The sequence below is a fragment of the Hakea prostrata genome, chromosome 7 (genome assembly GCF_041222555.1).
Source record: "Hakea prostrata isolate BN-2017 chromosome 7, UWA_Hpros_2, whole genome shotgun sequence".
In the NCBI taxonomy this organism is placed as follows: Eukaryota; Viridiplantae; Streptophyta; class Magnoliopsida; order Proteales; family Proteaceae; genus Hakea; species Hakea prostrata.
In genome coordinates, this window is record NC_142606.1 from 73,840,945 (window position 1) to 73,862,909 (window position 21,965).

General features: G+C 39.6%; 1 protein-coding gene across 4 annotated transcripts; it reads left to right on the forward strand.

The window, feature by feature from the left end:
- Positions 1-1,735: 1,735 nt before the first annotated feature.
- RBL (Transducin/WD40 repeat-like superfamily protein) lies at positions 1,736-21,670 on the forward strand. 4 transcript variants are annotated; one of them, XM_089161187.1, is made up of 9 exons: positions 1,736-1,819; positions 1,910-2,220; positions 4,950-5,088; positions 5,224-5,277; positions 5,372-5,529; positions 5,620-5,718; positions 18,902-19,989; positions 20,123-20,381; positions 20,912-21,665. In XM_089161187.1, exons 5-9 carry the CDS (start codon positions 5,511-5,513, stop codon positions 21,127-21,129), a joined length of 1,683 nt encoding a protein of 560 aa, XP_089017313.1. In that variant the 5' UTR covers positions 1,736-1,819; positions 1,910-2,220; positions 4,950-5,088; positions 5,224-5,277; positions 5,372-5,510; the 3' UTR covers positions 21,130-21,665. The 4 variants fall into 4 exon arrangements, with proteins under 4 accessions (XP_089017313.1, XP_089017314.1, XP_089017311.1 ...); XM_089161188.1 differs by having other exon boundaries at positions 1,747-2,220; positions 20,933-21,670; XM_089161185.1 differs by having other exon boundaries at positions 1,747-2,220.
- Positions 21,671-21,965: the final 295 nt, after the last annotated feature.

Below are 21,965 nucleotides of genomic sequence, written 5' to 3' on the forward strand. Positions count from 1 at the left end.
TAACGGTTTTAAATTAATATTTGATGTCAAGATGAAACTCAGTTGTAATGGGTAAATATTATGTGGGTGCAATACTCTTACTGCACAATACTAGATATATGTGGCTACCTTGAGGCTTCAATGATGGGAGAGCATATACAATCTTAGATCCAAAAGTTGGGCCTTCTTTTTTATATAAGCTTGATGAATTCTTTACTGACCATGTATGCCAGTTGTGGATTCATGGATAAGGCACCCAAAGTCTTGAAAGAGATCCCTTTGGGTGACTCTGTTTGATGGAATTCAATCTTTTGTGGTTATGCACTGAATGACTTCAATGAAGAATCTATCAGATTCTACATGTTAGTGGATGGAAATTTCTTAGGACCTAACAACATGATGTTCACGAGTTAATGAATGAGAATGGCTTAACACCTAGGACCTAACCACAAAATGGCTTCAATGAATAATCAAATGGATTTTCCACAACTCTGTACTATTGACTTTGTAAATTAATCTATTCAACATCAATGAATAAACAGGCAGCACATTTATATAAAATCGATTCAAAAAAATTACAATGCAAAAAAAATACCAAATATTAAAGACAAACAAAGCAAAGAGGAAACAAATCAGGAAAACAAACTTTGATAAATTGATGCACACATACACATAATTGATTAAAATAAAATTATATATGTTTTGACAACGCAGCTACTCTTAGAGGAAAAAACACAAAACAAATGATCGGACCTTACCAAATGCACCACTTGACTAGAGCTCAGATGATCAACTCAGTGATTTTACAGCCACAATAAAGGAATGCTGCACTCCTGTGCTGGTTCAAATCTGAACCTCAAATGGAACAAAATATCCAAATGGAGGGGTTCACTTGAAGAATCGTGAGGGAGAAACGTGGGAACACAAAAAAGATAAGAGATCAGAGACTTATTTGCTTTGCGGTTTCATCCAAATCAATATTGAAATACTTCAAACTGTAAACCGCTTATGCCATACTACGTATTTCATCCAAATTTGGGTTTTGATTAGTCGATTGAGAGGGAGAATAGCCATGTGGACGAAGAACAAGAGAGAGAAAGAAAAAAGAGAGAGAAAGAGAACTAAGAAACAGAGCTCGTGCCTTTGTGGAAGACAAACGAAGAAGTAGAGTTGCCCTCTTTCGTGCCTTCGTTTTCAAAAAACTTGATTTTGAAAACGTATATCATTTTGTAATCGTATCTGTTGTTTTTTAAAATGTATTTTTTGTAATTGTATGGAATACGATTATAGATAAGTATTCTATTTCTGGACAGTTTTGTGTGACAAGTCGAACCGCTCGTTTGGAAAATGGTTTGCGCTGAACCCAACCAATGAAATAAACCGTTGGCTTTACAGCCATCTGCATTATTTTAGTATTATAATCAAGCCAACGGTCACGATCTTGCCCGGCTTGACCGCGCATTTAAGGCGTAGGACTCAAGCAAAATCCATGGACTCAATTCTCTCTATTTTCTCTCTATGCGGAAACCAATATACTTCTAGGATGTGATAGTAAGGACGCGTTTGATAACACTCTGAAAGAACATTTCTGGTGTTCTTTTAGTCTTTAAGAATGAAAGAACGGGTTAGAAGTGTTTGATAAAACGGTTCGTTCTTTTGTTCTTAAAGAACGAACGAACAAAAGAACGAACCGGCATAAAAATTGGTCCCAAAGAACGCTAAGAACATCTAAAACATGTTTTTCTATCGTTCCCGATAAAACCCAATTTGTGTTCACGTAGGTCCATTACAGCTTCTCTCGAAGAAGTTCCAAGGTCTGCAAGCCGGCGTTGCCTCCACGGTAGCTTTCAACAACATGATTTTTCAGCCATTACAGATGAAAATCTAGTTTATTCGTCTCCTTAATGCTTGCTATGGATTTGGTTTACAGAATTTCGAAAACTTCCGATTGTTTGCTTCAGTGCTGATTTTAGGTCGTTTGAGACTTTGAGTTTTTGAAGGGTTGTACAGTTTATTGCTGTATCTGCTGTGATGGTTTCAACACCTCCAATGTTTCGATGGAAACCCCTTGGTGGCATCTCGTTCTCGTCGATTTTTGGCTAATCGTATTCAACGTCATCAAGAGGCCCTGCTCCTGCTCACCGGTGTAGTTGCTTCCGGTCGTTAAGAATTTTTGCAACTGTTTCGGAATCAAATGATGGCTTGCCTTCTCTTTCTTCTTCAAGTTCGTTTCACACATTGGTGAGTTTTTTTTGTTTGCGATTGTTTTTATGGTATTCGTTCTTCCCCTCCTTTCCCCTGTAAAGACAAGTGAATTTTATTGTGGCTTGAAAATTTAACAACTGTAGATGAACCGTGTAATTTGGGGAGTCGTCAAATGGTTATGAGAAAATATTGATTGCCATTTGTTGAAATGATTTGAGCGGGTACCATACATCACTAAAAACCAAGTCTTACCGTCCTTACCGATGTGTAAAGAAATTTTATGAGATTTTCCCAGAAAAGAGGAAGGACATTTATCAATAATTAATTAAATTACCGATATTCCTAGGCTGAGGATGTCCTAAACGACCATATCTCACAACTTGAGATACGTATTTACCATTCTGAATGTAATCCCTTCAGCTGATTAATCCATCTATAGGGAACCCTTGAAGCAGTGGTATCTTTACAATCTGATCCTTCACAAGAAATGATAGGGATGGAACTTATGGAAATAATTTTTTGTATTGGGAGAAGTGATGCTCTGATAAGGGATTTTTGGAAAATGGAGAATTGTTGAAAAGTGAAAGATGCTCTGTGGAGAAATTAGTTGAGAAGAGCCAGCATTTTCAATGTTAAACCAACACCATTACTACCCAGAATTTTATCATGACCATTAGAACCGAGATTTGAACTCTTGCCAAGGATGAAGGACTGATGAACCCAACAAGGTCTTGGCTTTTAGGGAGAGGGAATATTTGAGTTTCCAATAGCAGAAAATTTTTGGGTGATAGCTTCAAAGTGATATGTTGCTGGAAATTAGGAGTGCTGACTGAAGAGGACACCATGGAGAAGTGAGTGTAGTGAAGTTTGTGGAGAGGGAGACATTAGTTGGAGAAGTAAGGGTGTTGAAAGTAACTGTAGCCAAATATATCAGTGGATGAGCTGTGGTCATCTGATAACATGTGAAGCTAAGAGATTTCTTTGAGACCGTACCATGTGAAGCTATGAGATTTCTTGAGACCGAGAAGTGTAGGATTGATTCAATACCGAATCTCAGATCCCTATAGACGACTATTGGTAGGGGGCCCAGCACACCCATCGTGAAGACGTGAACGTAGTTCACTGCTCAGGCAACAGATATACGACAATCAATTGGTTATACGCAATTAATGGCTTGATGTGGTCTTTTGTGATGTGTTTACAACCACAGTGCCATTTGGATAAGCTCTATTGGTTGTCGGGTTTGAAGAAGGAAGAACAAACTTGGCACGAATAAAGGGATACAAATTATGTCAAGATATTCTAATTTCAAATTCAAATGAGTTCCTTAAAACTTTCAATCACCCATAATTAGATTACTATAGTTCATTGTTGTTGGCATTATATCCTGTTTTTATTGGTTGAATGATTTATTAATAGGCAATAGCTTAATTGCCAGCAGAAATTTGCATGCATTTTCCCCTTTTTTTAATTATTTGGGATCTTAGAGATTCTTTTCCGTGGGGTTGACTGATGGTATTGTATGGTTGTATGATCCTTCTCCAAACCCACACCCTGGTTTTGGTTGAAGGTTATCAATTATCATTGTTCCTTCTTTTGCTTTATTCATTTTTTCTTGTTATTGTTTCATAATGGATTCTCATTGTCTATCTTGCGTGAATCTGGATAAATGTGGGCAAGAGTGGATTGAAGTTGAAACTTCTATTACAAGAAGAAAATCTTCACTCTATTTTACATAATTGTCTCCATTGTTAAGAGGCTAAGAGCAATTCCAGAAATTGAAATAGTTGTGTGTTCTTTCTTTTTCTATCCATTTTTGTTGCTATTATCTTTTCCATCCTTCCATCGTGCATGTTCAGTAGTGAAACGGCATGGTGTCATTTTGCAAGACTTTGAAACGGATCCATGCGGTTTCAAATTTTTAAGGGCAACAATTAGTGAAACTGCATGGTGTCGTTTCACAATTGCACGGAACAGCACCATGCCATTTTAATTTTAATTTTTTTCCTTTCCTCTAGTGCGTGTTGGTTTAAAAAAATAGTCATCAAATTCATTTGCATCAAGGTACCTCCATCGAAGGCTTTACTAAGTTGCTTCAAATTCATGTAAATTGAAAGTGTATTTCAAACGCAGCTGAACTAATTGATAAACGTAAATGCATAAATAACATATACATAAAGGCTTTGCTTAAAAATTTGGCTTTCAGAAAAAACTACAAAAAATACATACAAAATCTTCATTAAGAGGATCCAACATTAGTTTGCATTAAGGGGACTAACATTCGTTTATGGCCCACTAAGGGGACCCACACATAAAAAACTCTAGTTGTTATTTGTTAATCCAAGTTTTTAATTGGTTTCATGCACATTTGAATTTTGTATCCGTAATTAATGTGGGGTGTGAATTTAGTCATATCTATTGTTTTAACCATAAATTTTTTTAATGAGAACATATTTCCTATAACAGTTTTATCAAACATCCATATGTTCTGGAAATGTTCTTTTTCCATTCCTGGGACGAGTTTATCAAACACCAAATTGTTCCGGGAATACTTTTAGAATAGGTTTATCAAACGCCTATTTTCAAACAAAAAATCTTCTTTAAGCATAGAAACATGTAAAAATGGTTTTACATAAGAACTGGTCCTCTGGAACGGAAACGTTACCAAACGTATACTAAGCTCTTGCTCTTTACTTTAAATGAATGTTCATTCCGTTTATTTCATCTAAGTTTGAGAAAGATTGTTGTTTTTACCTTTCCTTCAGATAAGGTAGAGCTTGCAACGGAGGAGGGACCGAAGGTACAAAGAAACCCTTTTGCTTGCACGAGACTACTTTCTCGCGAGTTTAGTGCAGACTGTGTTTTGTATACTCGTAAAGCCAATGTCTTTAATGGCAATAGCAGGTTAGTCCTGGCTGTCACCAAATCTCTCTCTCTCTCTCTCTCCCCCTCTCTTATATACCCCGTTCAATGTATGTCTCTCTCGGCTTCTTCTCTTGCTGTTTTTTTAGAGGCCGGTTCATATGTGTCTGTGTGCAGGCACATGCGTGGGTACATGTGTTGCTGTATGCGTCTGCACGTGTGTGTTTTAAGGTGTTTTATCAGTTTTTGACCTTGGATTCATGGCGACTTGGGTTTTCAATCAATGATTTTTATCTATACTGATAGAGAATTATTCTTGTTGTAGAACAAATGCGATTTGCAGATTTCTACAATCAAATGAAATAATCTTATAATTGTATTAATGCCGAGGACTTTCTGAAGTCAATGCGTCTCCTTATTATGCGTATTCACCGAAGAGCTTTGGTGTAAAAAATTTAGGGATCATGAATGTGCCCATCGTTGGTGAGTTTTTCTGTTTCCTTTTTTATTTTAAAAAATAATTTTTAGGTGAAATTAAGCATTGATAATTTGTGCTTTGTTATGTTTTTGAAGACCCTTTGCAGGGAGATTTTCCCGAAGTAATTGAAGAATTCCTTCAACATGGGCTCATGAAATGCATTGCTTTTAATCGCCGAGGAACGCTTCTGGCAGGTAATCCTACTGATTGTTGTGTCTAAGTTTTCCATACATTTTTCTATACATCTGTAGAAGGGAAAAGTTGTACGTAATGGTTATTTGTTCTATTATCAAATCTGAGAATGGCTCTTAGTGCATAGTGCATCGGTCTGGTAGGCCCATTTTGACCAACTGTTTGCGGGTTCAAGTTGGGATACAGCCTTCTTCTGTGTAGTGGGGCTAAGGTTGTCCACATTGTGATCCTCTTTGACCCACGAGGCAGATTCCTCATGCATAGATTTTCCCTTTATTGTTTATTTATACCTTAATGATGTTTATGCTAGAAATTATGCAAAGATACTGTTAGAAATATTTCTGCTGTGTAACTTTTAATCTCTTCTCCTACTCATTCACCTAAAAAAAAAAAAAGAAAGGAAAAATTCTCTGGAACCTGGGGGAAAAAATGGGAAAAAGAGTCACTAAAATTAAGATGAGGCCTGACATTTAATAATGAAATTGGTTTTAAGGGGCACAAAGAGATTGTGTGATTAGGTTAATATTCTAAACGAAGACCGTATGGATTGGAAGTTCAATTACACACTCTCTCAGTGCTTGCTTCATAGCCTAGGACAAGGATAAGCTGTTACCTCCAAGTTGGAGCTGAAAAAACACCTCCAACATTTTTTGAAACATAGGAACACTTATTGGAGTTTAGTTTGTTAATGTTTTAGTGCAGGTGCACATCAGTGGTCGAACCATTTTGAGACCGTCTGTAAAGCCAGTGCAAGGCAAGTCAGCAAACCTGGTTTTGTGATCCAGTAGAGCTATCTAGGATTATTTGTATTAAATGGGACATTTCTAATTTGAAGTCTTTTTTTTTTTGTTCAGCTGTTGTTAGTTATGGTTGAGAGTGCAAATTATGGTTTGGAATTCTGAGGCTTAGAGTTTAATTCCATTATGGGATTAGAGTCTAGGTGTGAGTCTTCAATATTTTCTTTAGATACCTTGTTGTATCTAAGGGAATACCATTTATTTAATGGATATTTGAGTCGTTTGTTAATAGAGTGGGTTGAATATATCAGGTTGTGTGATATTTTATTTAATCCCTGACGTAGCCTGAGACTGAAGAGGTTCAACAAGGGCCAATACCTCTAGGAAGCATAGGATAGAATTAAGTCGATAAGGGGAAGCAGTGTTGCAACTTGCAAGTAGGGTTTGCTGGGTTTTAGCGTATTGAAGCTGGGAATGAAATATGTGTTGGTTTGAGTGTTTAATTTGCTTTGGGGAGAGGAAAAAAAAGGGGGGGGGTTTAACAATCCAGATTAGGGCTAAAATTGACGGTGGGAAATCATTATGTTGCTAGATCTAGTGTTCTTGAGAATAATAGAGTTTACTAGAACTTTGAAATGGCTTAGGGTTTTTGCTGCAGGGGGATCTAGTGTAAGGTTGAAGACAAGTATTCCTCAATGTTTCAGCCTATTCTGACAGTGGGAAGTGGGGCATCGAGTCTGCAGATTTTATGGGTTAAGATGAAACTAGAACTGAGGGGATCTTATCATTTTATTGGATTGAATGAAAGGGGATTTTGATCAAAGGGTAGGCTTAGCATGATGAGATTGTGCTCCAAAGATAGAAGGTTGTGGCAGAATCTGCGGGAACTGAAGTTGAAGTTTAGGATGGGTAATGGAGTTTAATCAAAATAAACTGAGGGGGAAAGAAAGGGATGGGGAGGCTTAGTGATGTAACCAAGGGTTCGGGCCAGTCTTGAGGATCCTCTTGAATTGAACCAGCAGCAATCTAGGTCTTAAACCTTTGCTGTTTTGGGTTAAAACTCAGAAAACAGCGGCTAAAACACACTCAAAATTCTCAATGAACGCTGCGGCTAGGTCCAATTGGGTTCCCAATGCTTGGATATGGATGTGTGTGCGGGGGGGGGGGGGGATTATAGGTTATGTTTAGGGTTGGATTAGGTCTGAAAACTTAAGAGAAATTCTCTGTTTTTAACAGTCTGCAATTGCAGGATTTTTCCAAGTAGAATTAGGTCTCTGTTAGGGGTTTGGACTCTTAGTTGGGGATGGGGTTAGGATCGAAGGTAGGGTAGGGGGTCGGGATACTAGTCCTAAAAGGGTTTAGCTGTTGGGTTAGGGGATAGGGAGATGGGGATTTTAATACGTATTGGGTTTTGGGGTTTTAAGGAAGAAGACGAATTGGAGAACAGTCTGCAAATTTAAATAAAGGGCTGGTTAGGTTTTTGAGGTAGGGGAAGTAATGTAACCCTGAAATTTAGGGTCCGATTTTGAGGATCTTTTGAAATTGGTCGAGCACCTAATTAGGGTTTTGGGGTTAAGCTGGGGTTTCGGCTAGAGTTTAGGGTAGGTCTAGGGTTGCGGGTCTGCAAATTTGAACTACTGTTGCTGCTAAATTGGTAGTTTGGAAACTGTTTAGAAGAGTGGGGGCTGGGGTTTGAAGGTTTTACGGTTTTCTAAATATCCAGAATATTCTGCAACTTCTCTTGAAGAAGAAGTGCAGAAAATTCCAGCTTAAGGTAAAATAGGTTGGAGGAGACAATTGACTTAGTCTATCTACTCTAAGGTTAGGTGCGATCCAGGAAAGGTGTTTTGGGGTCTAGAGGGGCTAATGAGATAGGGTTTATGAAGATGGAAGGCTGCTGCTATTGCAGAAACAGGGAGGAAAGGGGGAGGGCTTGCGGATGCTAGGGAAGGGGGTAGAAGCTGCTAGGCCAGTAGGGGAAGGGAAAGGGGTGATTTGCAATGTGGTTTGGGTTGTCTTTGAGGTCTAGGGTTTAGGGGATGGGTTTGGGAAGGCTGCAGACAGAGGGAGGGAGGATTTGCATTTGGGGTTGGGGTTTCTTATTACTTGAAGTTAAGGAACTTGCAAGAAACTTTGTGACTGAATGCTTGAGGCAGTGAAGAAAGCATGGAAGTTGAAGAAGCAGCTCACAATATCTAGTTGCAGGATGTCCTTTAGGATCCCACAACTTCTAAAAGCCAAATTCTCAAACTCAAGTTTATTCAATAATCAAGACTGCCGAATACATGAAAGACCTTGGCTATTTATAGCCACTTAAATCTAACTGGGCTCAAACTCCTTCCTAATTGGTGGCAACTCAAAATATGGTGATAAATTTTAAATAATCCTTGATCTATTTTTGAATTTATATTCAGTCGATTTATTTTAATATGAAATGTGTCATAATCTTTCCAAATGCACCTATTTATGTTTATAGACCAAATATTCTTAAATTTAAACTATACCAATTGGGCAATCCTGCATTGGGAAGACATGTGCTTATTTGGGATCTCACAGCAGACGCCAACCCATAAGATCTGGGCGCAAACCTAATTCACATCCTTATACCTGAGATGCCCTTTGCGGCAAACTTCGCTTTTCATAAAATCCTGTCACTTTAACTAGTGATGTAAACGAATCGAACTCGGCTTGAATATTGTAACCTTCCCACCCAACAACCTTTTTCTTCTATTCTCTCTCTTCCTTCGCTGATTCTCACCTGCAATGCAGTAGTTTTAGGGAATAAAAAGAGGAATTCTCGTTGCTGTTTTTAGTGACAGCTACACCCTGTATCTTATACCGTTTTCCTCTTGTTCCTATTCCTCTGATTCTCCCATTGTGAAAGCTCACCATAGAAGGCCATTCTCAGGTCTGCATTATTTGACAATTAGTCTTCCGCATGTCAATATTGACAGCAATTTCTATGATTTGATGTCAGGCAACTGCAGTCATTAGAAGATGAATGAAATGAAATTTTCAGCGCTACCCCTTAGTTATCCCTTAAAATTAATGCCACCCCTAAACAAGTCAATTTATCTGTCAGACCCCCTATTACTGACAGTGTTACTCTATATTCGTTTATTCATGAGTTCCAATTTACTACCCAAAATGCTCTTAACTAATAAATGTGGATGAAGGGAATTCCCCCTTCACCCATTTCTCCTCAGCCTGCAACCACACCCAAATCCCTTTGTAGCTCCATCTGCAATGTATTGCTTTTCAACCATGGCTTCTTAGATCCCTAAACCCCTCCTTTTGTGTTCCCTTAACGGAGGCCCTCCTTGAATATGACTATAATGCTCAGATAGGTTCTTCCCTACAATCCGTTTTGACTTGCACAATCTTGCTTCCTCCACCTACGGATGTTTGGTAGATATATTATAGCACTAGATTCTTTGAGTGATCTTACAATTATTTCCTTTGTGGTGCCGCTTTCCATCTTTGCTATCAAAACCCTGAACTATCATTTATTCCATAAACGTCTCCCCCCCGGTCTAAATGCTAAACACACTAAACACCCCAGGTTTTCGTTTAAATGGTGCCAAAAGATTATTCAAGAACGACAGATTTCGTCGCAGCGTCAGTCTTTGCTTATCAACACCTCCCTAGTTGACCAATATCTTTGTCACTATATGTTGTAGTTACTGCCGGTGCACTTTGCCAGTGGTGTCTTGTTGCTGCTGCTTCCACCATCCACCAAGAAGAGAGCTCTGTTCTTTTGGGGCTGCGATCCTCCTGTATCTATTACAGTCGCTATCTTGTGAGAGTGAATTGCATCCGCAATATCCTGCCATTTTTGACTGCTCTGAGCTCTCTCTTTCTCATTGCTTCAAGTGATCATGAAGCAATTGTCTTCATCTTATCATGAGCTCTCTCACTTTCTCACTGCTTTATGTGATCATAAAGCGTTGTCTTGGCTTCTTGGCTTCTCAATGGTTGAGGCACCACGTATCTAAATTGAGAACCAAGGTTCGAGGCTGGTGAAGAGTGGAAGAAATTCACATGAAGGGATTGTCTTCATCTTATTGCATAATCCAAAAATGAAGGGAGAGAAGCATCTCACAATGTTCTGTAGTGGGAATTCCTCGTGTGATGTCAGATTCATTTCTTTCTTGTTTTTCCTTTTCTCACTTATCATGGATTCTGTCATTTTGGGTCATCTCAATCCTTTCTTGGGGGTTTCTTTTTCGTTAAACTCAAAATTCCATCATATGATAAGTTCAGGATGTGGATAATATTCATAAGACTCTACTGGAGCTTTATCAGCAAAGATAAGTTGCATAAAAAACCCTACAATAATTATAATCATAAAGATCTCAACATTCTCAGTTCTTCAGTGAAGGCATTTTTTTTTTCAAATTTTTGTTGCAGTATGGTGTGCAAGGGTTCAATAGCAGAGCTGCTTGGTTTGATGGAGGTTGCCAGGTGATGGATAGGTTATAGACAGTGATTGAAGAAAGAGAATGAGAGAAGAAGGTGCAGGTTGGTTTGTTAAAGGAGCAATTTTGTCTTTCTAAAATAACTTGCTTACATCATCACTTAACTGTGATTGACTGGCATCAGGGGGGTGGTCTGATTATACAATTTCACTTAGTAGGGGGTCTCTCCGGTGGTCTTCATAAGCTAGAGGGTTGCATTAATATTAAGGGGTAACACAAGGGGTGGCACTGAAAATTCCCTAACAGCAAAACTAACAGCAATGATCAAACTGATGTACACAGTCCTATCATCAGTAAGATTGAAGTATTAATTGACTGTCAGCTGATTGACGACCATGAGATGCTTTGGATCATCATGCTACCAAAGGTGATATTTTTGGATGCCGATTGCATGGTGTTGATCCTCTCATATTAGAAACTTGTGGGTCAGTTTTTCTCAACACTGGAAGGGTTGACGCAGATACACTGGATCAATCCATGGCCACCTGAGTTTTCAAACCAGTATGAATTGCGTCGAATTTGGGTCATGGGTCCAGTAGAATAGTAGGACTTTATTTTGTTAATACTATATTACACTTTCAATATGAATCAGGTACAATTTTGGGTCATGGGTCCAGTTGATTAGTAGGACTCTATTTTGTTAATAGTACATTACTCTTTCAATTTTAGGTAGTGGAATGTTTTTGCAAGAGTTCAGAGGTAGAGATGGAATCTTTTTCTTGGGGATGAATAAAATATGTACGTATTAAGAATTAGCATAGGCTCAACAAACGGAACCAAGTATAATAACAGCAACAACTAAAAGTGCGACCAACTAAAGAAATAAAGAAGCCCCAAAATACTAGGCTGCAATAATAGTCCAAAAAACCAAGGCCAAAAGGCCTTGTGATCCCTTCTTGGTTGAAACTCTGAAGTGGGCCCATCTAGGTATGGCCATACCCTAAAGAGGGTATTTTTGTCAAAACCAGCCCTAAATAATTGCTAAATTTTATTTTCCTGAATTTTCTTTCTATTTTTCTGAAAATTTTTAGAGCCAATTGCACTGGCACCCCAAAATGGAGGCCTTAAAGCACTGACACCCCACTTTATGTTTAAAAAACACAAAGACCCCAAAATTGGATTTTTATTGGGTATATTTGTCCAATTTATCACCGAAAACAGTTAAATTAGTGTTTATTTTGTTTCAATTTCAAAAATTTCTCTATAATAAACAGTATCTGGACTGTTTTCAGTGATAAATTTGACAAATATATCCAATAAAAATCAAATTTTGGGGTCTTTGTGTTTTTTAAACATAAAGTGGGGTATTAGTGCTTTAAGGCCTCCATTTTGGGGTGCCAGTGCTACTTGCTCAAATTTTTAATTAGTCAGGAAGTCCAGTTTAAGTTGAAGAGGATTTCTTAAGTCTTGGGACTCTTCTTTGAGATAAGACTCTTAACAGTCTTTATTTACAATAGTAGTTCTTCTCATGTTTAAGTCTTCGGGGGGAATCTATTTTCAAGGACATTCTGTTAGATCTTTTATTATTTATTTGGACGTTGTGATTATATGTAATGGGATCATTATCCATAAAGGAGTCACACTTTTGTTTAGAGTCTTTAGTCGGCTATATAAATTGCCTATTCTTTCTTGGTACAAGTGAAGTCTGATTAATTGAATAAGAATATTGAACTTGAGGACTGTGGCTCTTGTTTTAGGGGGCCCTGGCGGATTTCCAGCAAGTTTATTCTCCAAGATCAGCAGCCTACTCTGTCTAGCACTCTTCTTTCAGTTTCCATCAGCATCTTCAAGAGCTACAACAGACCCCCATCCCCCCCATCCCCTTCCCTCTCCTCCCACACCCATCACATCCCTTCTTTAGCTCCCCTACCTATGCAAGACACTCAAACCCCACCCATTTCTGTCGCACCCCTGACAGCAGCTCCCCCAACCCTTGACAACCCTTTGTTCTTTTTCCCAGACCACTATGATCCCTCTTGGTCACTCCCGCACCCTGCTTTCCCGTCTTTCCCTCTATTCTCTTCATTGCACACTCCTCTCCCCTCTTTCTTTATTGTGTCAGAACAAGAAAATAGAATAGAAGAAAAGAAATAGTTTTTTGTTAGGCGCCCACTTAAGGGGGCCTCTAGTTCCTGATTGCCCACTTTGACGAAGTTGACAAATTGCAAGTTACCCACCCTTAACAGTTAATCGTTTGATCGTTTTAATTTGTTGGTCAATGACGCTTATACCCCTATTTCGGTAGAAAGACTAAAATGCCCCGTCACTCAGTTAAGTGACCCAACCCTTAGGTGGGTGAAGGGAGAATCCCTTCACGCATCTTCTAACCATACCCCTCCGGAAACTCTACATCGCCGGCAACGACCACCCCTCTCTTGCTGGTGAGAACCACCCTACCTTTCCCCGCCAATGATCAATGCATTCTCTCTCTCTCTCTCTCTCTCTCTCTCTCTCTCTCTCTCTCTCAAAACAAAAAATGATTAAACCAATTGAAATTTGTCCCCAAAAAAATGACTTCTCGTTTGTTAATTTTTATTAAAATCATCAAACTTGTTTGCAGGGAAAGAAGCTGAGAAGAGAAGATGGATGAGAAATTGAAACTCCAAAACAACTGAAAACCCAAAAAAGCATGAACATCAAGATGAAATGATTTTAGAATAGTTCTCTTAAAAGTAAGCAAATGCTTCCTCCTCCAATATCAAATCCTCCTTCGTGTTCTTGTTTTCTCACTCCCCTGCAAAATTTTGGGGTTTGTTGTGGTGGCGGTGGGTGGTTTTGGCAATTGAAAAAAGTACATTTGTTTGCGGTGATCGATTCCTTTGAATAAGCTGCTCTCTAGAAGCATTCCATCACTGCACATACAGATCATGTATCTTCGAATCACTTTACTTTGTAGACAAAAATTAGGGTTTTATAAAGGAGTGAATTGAACCTGGGGCACTAAACTGCTGCAGTTCGGATTGGTCTCACAATATATAGAGAAGAAATGAACCATTGCAATTGAAAAGGACAGTTGGACTGATCTGCTGTAGACAGGGAAGATGCTTGAGTTAATATATGGCACAATCAATTTTCTCTATTAGGAGCCCTAGTCTTTACCTTCTTTTGCCATTTCACTACTTTTCACTACTTTCCCATCAACCCCTGTTTTGCACTATAATCCAGACATAACATTGTTAGCCCCAGACTCTCGTATCGCTGAAACCCCTGCCTCATTACTAGATTTGCTCTCATTGCTCCCGTTGTTGACGCAAAGACATACCCATCCAAAAACCTTTTTATCGTTGATTCTTCAACTCTGAAAACCCTAACTATTCGATTCTTTTGTTGATCATTAGTTTCGACCGTTTAATTAGGTTGCCTTTGACTGATTAAGTCACCCCTTTCGTCTCCAATTTATTGAGTTTTTCCTTCGGAATAGCAATTCTTTAATTCCTTGCGTTCATGTTACCTGTTTTATCTTCACAATCACTTTGTACTTAATCTCTCTTAGGTTACTCAAATTTTCTGAGAGAAAAGAAGACAAGGGTGGGGTGGTCGCCGGCATGGGGAGGGGATGGGGTGGTTTCCGACGGCGGCGGGTGGCAGGGGAAGGTGGGGGTGGTTTTCACCGGCAGGGGAGGGTTGGTGGTTGCCGGCAATATGGGGTTTCTGGTGGTGTATGGGAAGAAGATGGGTGGGTTGGGTCCCTTAAGTGAGTGAGAGGGCATTTTAGTCTTTTTACTAGTACAGGGGTATATGAGTTATTTGACCAACAAATTTGGCGGTCAAAGGTTTGACTGTTAAAGGTGGAAAACTTGCAATTTTTCAACTTCATCAAAGAGGGCGCTGTGCATTTTAGCCCACTTAAGTGGGTAGTCAAGAATTAGAGGCCCACTTGAGTGGGCGGCCCCGTAAACTCTAAAAGAAAAGAAGAAAAGAAAAGAAAAGAAAAGAAAAGAAAAGAAAAGAAAAGAAAAGAAAGAAAAAGAAAAGAAGGGAAAAGGAAGGAAGAGATAGAAGAGATCATTACCTTTCAAGATTGAACCCCTATCCGTTACATTATTGTCCAATTTGGGTTTGTTAAAACCCTAAACCCCCCACACCCAACTGTGGGTTCAATATGGTCCTACATCTCCCAAAATAATATCTTCATAAGATTTGATCTTGGGCCCCACAAATCCTCTGTGAAGCATTTCCAATATACCAAATATAGGGTTGTGACATTGTTCACATGAATAATGTTTTGGCCTTTTTTCTTCATGTTTTGTCCTATTGTGGTAGTCCTGGTTGATTGGTCAAACTTGTGGAGCAAGGCTTCCTTCTATCTTGACTAGTTGGCTTGTTGAATTGGTCTTAGCTAGTTTTCCTGCATCAGGTTGTCAAAGGATAGGACATCAACGGAGGGGTGAAAATCCATTGATAGAGGGTTGACGACCATAAGGAAATCTGGGTTGCAAGTGACCGGTGGGGAAACTGAAGGTTTCGAGAGAGAGGAATGCTTGCAATGAGGACTAGAGAGCTTGCCACCATGCCAATCATGGTGATGACCTCTTAACTGTAGTAGGAGGCTCACTTCGCAAAGTGTTGCCGACACTAACATGTAAGACTTGGGAATGAGTAGATTCTACTGGCATAGTAGAGGAATTTGTATGGTAGGAGTGGGCAATAGTAGGGTGACCAAACACCTTACAAGTAAGATATTGAGGTCGGATCCAATCGAGAATGAGTTTTGATTGAAAAGAGTGGCCATTTTCATCCCTAACAATAACAAAGGATGGAGGTGAAGTCAATAGGAACTAGAACAAAAATCCTTGCTAACGACAACCTATCCATCTTGTTCGTTTGTTTGTTAGAGTATAGGGGTTTGACGATGACTGAGCCACTGATATTGAGCCCTTGAGGACACTAGAAGTTAAGCGAGAGATTGGTGGTGAGATCCATAGAGGAATTTGATGAAAAACACCCTTTCTAAGTTGTAAGTGTTGATTCTGGTGGTGCTAGATGGGGTTCTTCCAAAATACCAAGGACCTCCTTCAAGGGCTTTCATTTTTAATATTCAGTCGGTAGTTTAAAGATGATAATGCCATTATCAAGAAGATAAGAATCCATGAGCCCGATTAAAAGCCATTACTTGGGGAGGGACGATTTCACCATGTTGGAAGTAGGTCTGCTCCTAAGCGACCTGCAGGGCTTTGAGATTTTACAGTCATGGAAGCTAGACGGACAATGTCTGATGGCACTATCGCCAACAAGGGAGGGAAGCACATAGTGAAGGGATGCCCCTCTTATAGAGGGAGGGGTGGACTTGGAGAGGAAACTCTAGGTAGATGAGCTGGGAGTAGGGAGAGGAGGATGACTTTGGAGGGAGAGAAGCAGCGGAGAAGAGCACCAATGGGATGGTTATTGAAGGAAGATTAGACATGACGAATCACATTGTTTTGTTGAGAGAGGTGTCCTAAAGAGGTAACTCTAGGTAGATAAGCCCGGAGCAAGGGAGGAGGAGGATTTCGGGAGAGTAGCATTGGAATCCTTATTTCCTTAGAATTATTTTCTTACTTTATTAGGTTTTCTCTATTAGTTGGACTTTCTTCTTTCAAATAGCTTGTCTTGACTCTTAGGATGCTATTTCAAATTGGAATACGAAATGGGTTGAGTCCAGTTTTGCTCCCCTTAAGGGTAGTGTTATTTGTTATTCGCTAACCCCCCCCCCCCCCCCCCAAACCATATATTTACTGTTGTCCCCACCTTGCCCGCATTCAGAGCTTGGAGCCCCACCTGTGTGGTGGTGATGGTGGGCCATAGGGTTTATACACTACCCTTAGGGGTGTTGATTCCAAGTCAATTAAGTCTATGGTTTGTAAAAGCCTGTGTGGCGTGTGCAGTTTTCTTTTCTCTCCCTCTCTCTTATACAATTTCCCTCTTCCTCTTCTTCCTAGTCCTCTAATTCTTTGCTTGTGAAAGCCCACCATAGCAGGCCGTTCTCAGTCTGCATTTTAACTGTGTCAAAATATGATGAGCCCCGCATTCTTACTTTCATCTAAGCCCTCTTGATGTTGTTAGATGTTGCACTCATTGGGGTCTATTTGTAATTTTTATTTTATTGAGAGTCTTTGGGAGGCAGTTTAATCAACTTTTCGGTCTCTAAAACCCAGATGCTGGGGTACCGTAGTGAACGTCTGCTGCTAACCTGGACTTATAAGAGAGCTCCACACCTGCAGGCTGAATGTTCTGGTGGACCCCCCCTTGCATATTTGGCTTTGGAAGGTTAAAAGACTCATTAGGTTTTTTTTGTGGTTTCTTCTTTTGTCAGTTTCTATTTTCATTATCCCCTTAGTTGATATAGTTTTGTTTCTATTTTAGAGCTTAGAATCAGTTTTATTCTTAGTATGTATGCCTCCTATTAATTGTACTTTCTAATTCCTACGTAACTGGCTAATCAAGTGAGAGAACCCAATATAAGATTTACTAGTCTGTTCTCAGCTCTGCAGAATTTTTATGAATTGCTATTAAAGCCCCTAAAAAACCTCATCCCCAAGCCGTTGGTAGAAGTCTGTTGCTGCTGCTCCATTTGAACCATGAGTGTGACTGAAAATTTAATAATGAAGCCTTCTTCTTCCCTTCTATCTCACAAACCCTGTTGGGTTTATTGGCCTTCCATTCCACTTCATCCCCTTTGCATTTGATCCACTTATCCATCCAATTAGGACTTAAAGCTTGACTGTACTTAGACATGATGTCTGACTCCTATAAAGTCTCGTCAGCCTAAATTATGGGCTGCCTACATGACTCATGGCTGAAATTAAAAGAGACTTAAATAAATGACTGATTAATGACCTACATGGTACATGTTTGCCTCTGACTTGGCGGAGGCAATTTCTGCTTACTATTAACCGAGAGTTGCAATAAAGAATTATGGGATATTTCCCAACTAATTCTTGTGTTGGGCTGCAGTTCTAAAAGCTGGAAAGCAGCTTCTAGATGCTGGATGGCAGGGTGAGAGCCCTATTCTGAGGCTGGTCCTGCATCAAGTGGGATATATTGTTTCAACAAAATGCAGTTTTCCAAGGTAACTATGAATTGCTTAGAGCTGCCCATCTGCAGATGTTTACAGTTGAACAGAACAAGCAGGCATGATCTGCTAAATGTCCAGCTGAAGATAATTGTTACAAGCCAAAACATGCATCACCGTTGGTGCAGCCTCAACAAGAACAACCAATAGTTGCAATGGAAGACGGGAAGATTCTGGATCACGGAAGGATGAAAACCATTGCAGTGAGTTACTTTACATTATGAATTGGTTCTTCCCCATGATTTCCTTGACATGATGCAACCCCAAAGTTTCTATTTGTGGTTTTTCTTCATGTTGCTGATGTGGAAATGATGACATCTACTCAGGAATTTCTAATTCCTCAATTCAACTTCAGGGAAATTGATGCAACAGAGCCTTGGACCAATCTAAACCCATTTGGGTTTTTATATGGGATGAACTGATCTTGGGTTTAATAAGTTGGCTAATTATTTTAGGTCCATTCATTGACTTTACTTTGTAATTTCTTCCCGTTTGTGTTTTAATTGAGGATGAGGGTTATTTTGGTAGGATTCTTTTCAAGTTATCTCTAATACTCATGTAATCATTGTTAATTTTAGATCGAATAGAAAAGAAATGGATTTGAAATTGAAGCTCACATGCATGTGTGCTTTTCTTCTCCACACCCCCTTCCCACCCTTGATTGAATTGAAGTTTGTGTGCATGTGTGCTTTTCTTCTTCCCCCCCCCCCCCACTTCTCTTATGTATATTGTATATTTTCTTGCCCCTCCCGCTACAGCTCTGATTCTTCTCAGTTTTCTTTCTTCCCCTTTCATCTTCTCCTTTCCTTCTTCTTCACCTTCACAGAGTACTCTCCTAGAATCTTGATGCTTTTGGAGTTGAGATTTTGGTTTACATCTTAGCTGCTGACTGTGTTTTCTTAATTTACTCTTATTGCAGCTGGTTGTGCTGATGGAAGTTGTGTTATCTGGGACTTTGAGACCAGGGGGATTGCAAAGGAACTTCGAGACAAAGATTGCGTTGCTCCCATTACAAGTGTTTGTTGGTCAAAGTATGGGCGTCATATTCTTGTTTCAGCTACTGACAAGTCCTTAACACTCTGGGATGTTGTTAATGGGGAAAAGATTACTCGTATGACTCTGCAGCAAACCACTCTACATGCTTGCTTACATCCTGGTTCTCACACTCCTTCGGTCTGCCTAGCATGCCCACTGTCATCTGCTCCCATCATTGTTGACTTGAATACTGGAAGCACAACTGTGCTGCCAGTTTCAGTTTCTGATACAGGCAATGGAATAACCCCTCCCTCACGCAATAAGTTCTCAGATGGGTCTCCTCCTTTCACTCCGACTGCTGCGTGCTTTAGCAAGTATGGGGATCTGATTTATGTGGGGAACTCCAAGGGGGAAATACTCATCATTGACTACAAGAACATCCAAATACATGGAATTGTTCCAATCTCTGGGGCAACTGTGATTAAAAATATTATATTAAGCAGGAATGGCCAGTATCTTCTAACAAATTCAAATGATCGAACAATCAGGGTGTATGAGAATCGTCTACCTCCAAAAGATGGAGCTAGTGCTCTTGATGACATCTGCAAGAGTGTGGATGAGCTGCAGGGTATTGAAAAGCTCAAGGCAGTTGGATATAAGTGCTTGGTACTTTTCCGAGAGTTTCAGGATTCAGTCACCAGGATTCAGTGGAAAGCGCCTTGTTTCAGTGGTGATGGTGAGTGGGTGGTTGGTGCTTCTGCTAGTAAAGGAGAGCACAAGATCTATATATGGGACACCGCTGGGCATCTGGTAAAGATCCTTGAAGGTCCTAAAGAAGCCTTGACAGATCTGGCGTGGCATCCTGTGCATCCAATTGTGGTCTCAGTTTCCTTAGCTGGCTTGGTCTATGTTTGGGCTAAAGATTACACTGAGAACTGGAGTGCATTTGCTCCAGATTTCAAGGAGCTGGAGGAAAATGAAGAATATGTTGAAAGGGAAGATGAATTTGATCTGATGCCAGAATCTGAGAAAGTAAAGTCCTAACTATATCCATTTACCACTTTTTGTCTCTCATTCTTTTTTGGTTTTTCTGTTCCTTACCCACCCCCTCCCCCCCCCCAAAAAAAAAAAATATATGTATATTTTTTTGAAATGTTATCTGCAGGTGAAAGATTCAGATGTTAATGAAGATGACGAGGTGGATATCATGACAGTGGAGAAGGATTCAGCTTTCAGTGATTCAGATATGTCACAAGAAGAACTCTGTTTTTTGCCAGCAGATCCATGTCCAGATGCTGAGCAACAAGATAAATGTGTTGGAAGTTCATCAAAGTTGGTGGATAGCAATCATCGTGGCTCTCCTCCTTCAGAAGGGGCAGGACAGACTGGTCAAGCAATGCATCCTGTGTCAAGTCCAGCAGAAGGTAATGTTGTAGCTTGCATGTAAAATTCAAATTTACTACAACCTCAATAGTAATTTCTCTAGTTAGCAAGTAGGTCTCTTTTTTGGTCCTAGAGCAACAGATGATTGCTAGGTGTTATTATTTTTTCCTCATCAACCATACTTATTTGATATCATCCGTGTGAACAAAAATACCAGATACAGCATGTAACACATTAATTGTTTATTTCGAATTAGGAATGGGCGCTCCTCTGTTGGCCCAGTTTCAAATTTGTCTTGTTCAGTATAAATATGATATGCTGGTATTCTGTGTCAGGCTTGATTGATTAATGTTCTCTCCAAGAAATTCTGTTGATCATCCATCTCAAACTAGCGTAAAATTCCAAAACAATGAAGGAAAATTTATTTAAATTCTAATGTGGATTGAGTGCTCACCAAATAAAGTAGGGAACTGTTTCTGTTCATCAACTTTAGATTTTTCCTGCCTTGCATAAAATTTTGAGATTCTCAGATTTGTAAGTACATTAATGGGAGAGTTTTATGCATTTGCAGCCATTGATAATTCTGTTGCAGAGGATATAGGTGCGGCACACATGAAAAGGAAGCGAAAACCTTCAGAAAAGGGGTTGGAGTTGCAGGCTGAAAAGGTGAGAAAGCCACTTACAAAGATCAAGACTTCTAGCAAACCATCAAAAGTTAAGAAATCTAATGTTGGGCAAGACATGGATCTCACCGAATTCTTAGATGATGCAACTGACGAGTATCAGTAGATAATTCCAACTGTTCTTATTTTGATACCCAAATTATAATTTAGCACCTCAAAGCATGGTCGTGGTATCATGTCTAGTTCTTTTCTATTTTTGTTTTGAATTTTCATTTCACTCCACCCGTCTCAAACACCCTGAGATTTACTAATTTTGAACCTAAAATCGTGGTACCTTGCCTAGGAAATTTTCTAATTTTGAAGTGTAGATGTGTTTACAATTTCGAAGTAAATGTCCCAAAGAGATTACCTGAATGACGGTTCTTTCTAGCATTTCTAAGGTCTAGCTCTCCTCCATCCTATAGTTTGCCAAAAGAAAATGGCAACATCATCAGCCATATTAGGCCCCAAGACAGACTAATTACAATGTTCAAGTTCTTTGATTTTGTTGATAAATGGGTTAAATCAGTTGAAACCCCCATCGCTTTTGATCTTGCTTTAGTGGTGCAGTGGTGCATCTGTCAGATGCACGTCACGTTGATTTAATTAAATTCAGCTGCTCAAAACATGGTTTGGTTAAGTTGACAGGAAAATTGGTTCACTTAAGTTGGTTGAATGCGTACATGGTGTTTTGAATTGTTGGAATTTAATTAAATCCTGTTATGGTCATTATAGTCCAAACCCCTGAGTAGGAGCATACCGCTTGAACCAAGCTAGGGGTTTGAGTTTGGTCAAAGATAGTTCGACTGGCACTTCTCGGCCATGGCGCTTCTTGGAGGAGATATCGAGTGAGAAGCCAAGAATCGTGCGTCGCAATGACACATAGCTGTCATCCTGCAACTTCTCAGCAGCAGCGCTGGCGACTGATTTGGTGCATTCTGGTCCAAATGTCAAACCCCATCA

Bases quoted from the DNA above. Each gene is read 5' to 3' on its own strand.
- RBL (XM_089161187.1), top strand. The intron at 5,719-18,901 runs GTAATCCTACTG...CTCTTATTGCAG, and splicing joins CCGAGGAACGCTTCTGGCAG to CTGGTTGTGCTGATGGAAGT. The intron at 19,990-20,122 runs GTAAAGTCCTAA...TGTTATCTGCAG, and splicing joins TGATGCCAGAATCTGAGAAA to GTGAAAGATTCAGATGTTAA.